The 5551-nt window shown below is 38.7% G+C and overlaps 1 protein-coding gene across 1 annotated transcript; it reads right to left on the bottom strand.

The window, feature by feature from the left end:
- Positions 1-352: 352 nt before the first annotated feature.
- LOC147629453 (uncharacterized) lies at positions 353-1710 on the bottom strand. Its single transcript, XM_086812915.1, has 2 exons — positions 1608-1710; positions 353-1526 (listed from the first exon to the last, which is right to left on the bottom strand). The coding sequence occupies exons 1-2, from the start codon at positions 1708-1710 to the stop codon at positions 577-579; spliced, it is 1053 nt and encodes a 350-aa protein (XP_086669041.1). The 3' UTR covers positions 353-576.
- Between the last annotated feature and the right edge of the window lie 3841 nt (positions 1711-5551).

The raw sequence follows: 5551 nt of genomic DNA on the forward strand, positions 1-5551 counted from the left end.
TACATCATAGAAATAGACTTAAAGAGACGTGTATTAGACTTAAAGATACGTGCATTAGACTTCAAGAGACGTACATTAGACTTAAAGAGACAAACATTATACTTAAAGAGACGTGCATTAGACTTAAAGATACCTGCATTATAGACGTACATTATACTTAAAGAGACGTGCATTAAAGATGTGCATTACACTTAAAGAGATGCGCATTAGACTTAAAGAGATGCGCACAATTGTAGCCGAGAACTAAAGTATCCTTTCATTAATTTCGATTACAAAATTTTAGTTCAAAATAGATGGCTTAGATACAGACTCGGATTATACAAGGCTAAAATTTTGTAATCAAAATTGGGATTGATGGTAAAAAAGCTCATTTGTTAAATGGTCTAAGACCAGAATTCCTATCTATAATTACTCCAAAAATTTGGACTTCATGTAGACAATTTAGAAGATCAAAGGATGTGGGCCTAAGCTGAGAGTCCTCTTGCATCCCTCTTTCAACATATTCCATGATTTTTGCCATAAGTCTTTGTGCTGGATCTTGCCGCTCTATCTTCACAATGGACAAGAGCCTTTTGATCAGATATCACAATGAATAAATATCTTGGGCACATGAATATTTTGGAGGGTTACGGCAAAAGCACTCTGGTGCCATCCATGGATACTGCGCCATCCATCCCTTCTTGGTCTCTGGATTATCATTGGGAAGACGAAGGGCTGAATGATAAGTGTGCACCCTCGTTGAGACTTTCCCCAATCTCCAATACCTGCAAAGACGGCATCTGTTTTCTTCGAGAAGTGAAGAAAAACATTGCGTTGATGCACGTAATTGTGAAGAATATCTCGGGAGTGAATAAAGCTGATTGTATTGAGTAGTGCAGAAATGAGGTGGAAAATCTTTCTGTGCACTCGATCCACATCTTCGATATCCCGCGAGATAATGATTAGGTCTCTCGGAGGCATTTCTTTACCTGTTGATTTGCCCATCCATATCCAAGAGGCGAGATTTTTGCCATTCCATAATGGATATACCACAACAGGTTTCTCTTCATCTCTGAACAAGCTGAGAGGGCTAACAATGCCACAATGTGTGACAGTTAGACAAGTTGCCTCCGTAGCTGCACAAGCATCTGCTAGAAGACCTCTGTCACTCTGATTAAAAACTTTGGCCACATATTGTTCTTCTGGAAAGTTCTCATCATTGATAGAGCACTTAAAAGCCATGGCAAAAGCTCCTCTTCCAAGCTCTCTCTGAACAACATAAACAATTTGATGTTTTTCTAAATGAAAGATAAAGGGTGGCCCATTCATGAAGTGGCCTCTTTCTTCCTGCTCTCTTGGCCTCTTTGATGATGGACCAGTTGAAGGGTCCTCTTGTGTGACTGCAAGACGCTTGCCACGATGTATGGTGCGATGTGCTTTGTAGAGCTTGCTCACCATCTTTATCTTGCTTATGTTATCTGAATTCTCTCTGGAGGCCTTGTCCAAGTGCTTGAGGCCATACTCTATCTCACCAAGTGTCTTCAAAACTTCATTTTGTAAAATGCCTCATTGCACAAGTTGAGGCTCTGCCTTCAAAGCCTTCCACTGTGCTTGGAGGGCACTCTAACACATGGTGACGAGGATGTTTGTGAGCTCTGTAAGCTCTCTTTGAGTAATATCAAAGAGCCTGCGTAGCTCACCCTCTGTCTGGCCCAAAATATGCGTAATCATCGTCTTTTTGACAACATGATGCTCATCTTTGTTGAGCGCTTGTTTGGTTCCCGAATCCCCCTTCTGTCATCTCGTTTCTGAAATAGAAGAAATTAAACATTCAATATAAGACAAATGTACGCTATAGACAATTAAACGACTAATATGCCCCACACACATAGATCCCACACACACATAGGTAATTATGTGTAGATACGACACATTAATGTAGACACCACACACACGTAGGTAATTATATGTAGCTACACGACACATTAATGTAGACCCAATACACATGTAGATGATTATAGAGGCCACATACACATAGGTGATTATATGTATCAAGATACACGACACATTAATATAGACCCAATACACATGTAGATGATTATAGAGGCCACATACATGTAGGTGATTATAGATACACAACACATTAATTTATACCCCACACATGTAGGTGATTATAGAGGCCACACATGTAGGTTATATGTAGATATAGGACACATTAACGTAGACCCCATAAACATGTAGAAAGGTGATTATATAGATCCCACACACACATAGGTGATTATAGATACACAACACATTAATGTAGGTGAGACATAGGTGATTATAGATACACAACACATTAATGTAGACCCCACACACATATAGGTGATCATTGAGGCCACATACACGTAGGTGATTATATGTAGATAGACGACACATTCACACACACGTAAGTGGTTATATGTAGATATAGGACACATTAATGTAGACCCCAAAAACATGTAGATAGGTGATTATAGACCCTACACACACATAGGTAAATGACACATTAATGTAGACCTACAGACACACATATATATATGTACAATTATATGTAGACACTTTTTAAATAAAAGTAAGCACTCTTACAAAAATACAAGGAGACCAACATTGCATTCGACAAGCACTTTTTTATGAAAAACACTCATAAGATAGTGATACTAGTGTGCACAAGCATCTTTATAGGTCAACCTAGGTCCTAGATGTGAGCTATAGGAAATGATCACTCAAAGAATATATTCCATAAAAAAGACGTGTTCACAATACGCACCCAAAATAGTGCAATTGTTGCACTTCTATAATTTGAATGAACAAGAGAGGGTAAAGGAAAAGCTAGACATAGTTACTTCGTCATCCGAGTCAATGATGGCATGTAAACCTCTAGCTAAGACCTAAGGATGAGGATCAGTAGACACACCAACGAGGTCACTCCGACACCTAAAACAGTGACAGCGTGCACTAATTGACGTTCATGGGGCTAAAGAAGAAACTCTAGCATAAATACTCTCACACCCAAAATCAGTGCAAGCGTAGCTACCCTAGGTTGTAGACAAAGTACAATACAAGCGTGCTCACTTCGACACCCAAAACAGTGTCAGTGTGTGTACACTTGCAGATGCAGTATACACATGTAATGCATTAAAATTTATGTTAAAGAAAATACATGTATAACAAAATAAGACAGAAAAAAATCATTTCATTTAAAGATATTAAAAAAATTTAAACAATATATATTTTTTTCATTGCATGCCACTTATAAAAATACTCACAATCTACTAAAAGACTTTAAAAAAGAACTATTTTTTAAAAAAATTTAACTTAATTTTTTTTAAGATAAAAAATATTTTTCTATTAAAAAATCTCTACTGACTTTAAACTTTTAAAAACATTTAAAAACTATTAAAAAACTACTCAATGACCTTTAAAGAAATATTAACTCTAACTAAAATTTTTAACTATTTTTTTTGATAAAATTTTTACCTGAAACAAAAACTCCTAAACTATGGAGGGGGGGTGAAAAATAAGAGTGTGTGTGTATGTGAGAGAGAAAGAAAGACAATCGATCAAATGCAGCTTTGCTTATATTGGCGGGCGTATATCATTCGATCGAATATTATTCAATCGAATAGCATTCGATCGAATGACTTGGTCAAATAATGCGTTAAACATTTGATTATTTGGGTATTCCCGAGTAATTAGAAATTATTCGCATACTATTCATTATTCGGGTCGAATAATGCAACGTAGCACACACACACACCAAGATAGTACACAAGGAAGGAGGCTAAAATCTTCTTCTTCTTCTTCACCACATACTAAATGATAATAGAGGTCTACAAAACATAAAGAGAGTACAACATCAAATAGAGTGTATGTACAACGGTCAATGTGAAACTGCTAGTGAGTGAGCTGGTAAGATAAGTGTGCCAACACTCTCGGTAGGTAGACTAGTCGGTGAAGTCCAACTGTAGCATCATTGGCAAAGATCCTTGTATCCGCTACCACGGGCCAGTAATAAATGTAGGCGGGGAATCAGCCAGGCAAACCACGTGTTGAGCTTGATATCTCAACATCCACTACCTCAACTTGGTCTCCTATGAGAGTGAAGATAAAAAGCAACGCTGCAACGTCAACAGACCAACCTACCAAGAAAGCAGTAGGAACAATGGGTACACATCCTTTGTTTTTCGATTTGAATGATATAATGTTTCCTCCACATTGGAAGAACAACACTGTGAAAGAAAAAGATAAGGGAAAGGAAAAAGCCTTCAACATATACTTAAAAAATGTAGATCGAGTCCACCACGACTGGATGGATAGAGAAGTCTACCACGATAGCGTAGGAAACTACTATGTAGCCCCGAAGCATCCAATGGATGAGCTTCCGCACAAACACACAATCTTTGGGGAAAAATGGGACGGTTCAGAAACAAAATACGTAGATAACAAGAATCATACTTACAGAAAGCTAACTTGGGATGAAATCATGAATTTAACGTACAACGCCAATCCCATCTTTGCCGATTTCTTACCTAGAGTCACAATAAGTCCAGAGGACTTCTCTTATTTCGGACTTCTCTTATTTCGATAAGACAGTAGCTCCACCGCCTAGATCTTTTGGGAAGAAAGAGCCATCTATACCAAAAGGAGAAAAGCCTGAAGTGTCTTTTGGGACAATAGCCATAGGGCCTACATTAGTTGCCAGTGCACCACTGCTAGCTACAGTGAGAACGGATATACCACCATGACATGAACCTCATGGTCATGTGGATAGGAGAATACGGGCTAATACGGCTATTCTAGAGCCACTGAGACCACCCGCAAGAACTCCAAAGGACCTATTTCACCCTAAAAGAGGAGGACCGGGGAGGAGACAAGAAGACGAATACTCATGAAAGGTAAGACCGTACACTCTCCCGAAGCTTGTGAAAAAGTACGATGGATCTAAGGATCCGTATGACCACATAGCTTCATTTCGACAAGTCGTGCGCTGAGGTAGTCACAGACACGCACACAAAGATCGAGGGATTTGGTTTGACCTTAGAGGGTAAAGCGCTATCTTGGTTTCAAACCCTAGACCCTATTATGAAAGAGACTTAAGAAAGCCTAGAAGAGGACTTTGTAGCTGCTTTCTCAAAAATGGGAATCAAGCACAATGTAGTGGTTAAAATACACTCTTTCAAACACGCCAACTACGAGACTGTGAGAGACTGTGCTAATAGGATGAAGCAATACATTGCTAGATGCCCTGAAGGTGAGAAACCAAGCCAGAAAAGATTGATTTCAATCTTTCTAGAAGGGTTGATTGATAAGAACCTTCAAGCTCATCTGTATGCCAAGAAGCACACGAGCTTTGATGAGTGTTGTCTCGACGCTATGGATTATGATGACAATTTTGACATCAAAGGCAAATCTAGAGGCCAATCTGAAAAGAAAACGCCAACGGATAGGAATTCTGATTCCATCACCATCTCTGATAAGGAATTAAGTCATGAGAAAATAGCCGAGATAGTGCTAAAAAGGATGGGACACATGTATCGTCCTTCTTTCAGAC

Source organism: Cibotium barometz, chromosome 18, assembly GCF_041138505.1.
Source record: "Cibotium barometz isolate CiBa-2024 chromosome 18, ASM4113850v1, whole genome shotgun sequence".
Lineage (NCBI taxonomy): Eukaryota > Viridiplantae > Streptophyta > Polypodiopsida > Cyatheales > Cibotiaceae > Cibotium > Cibotium barometz.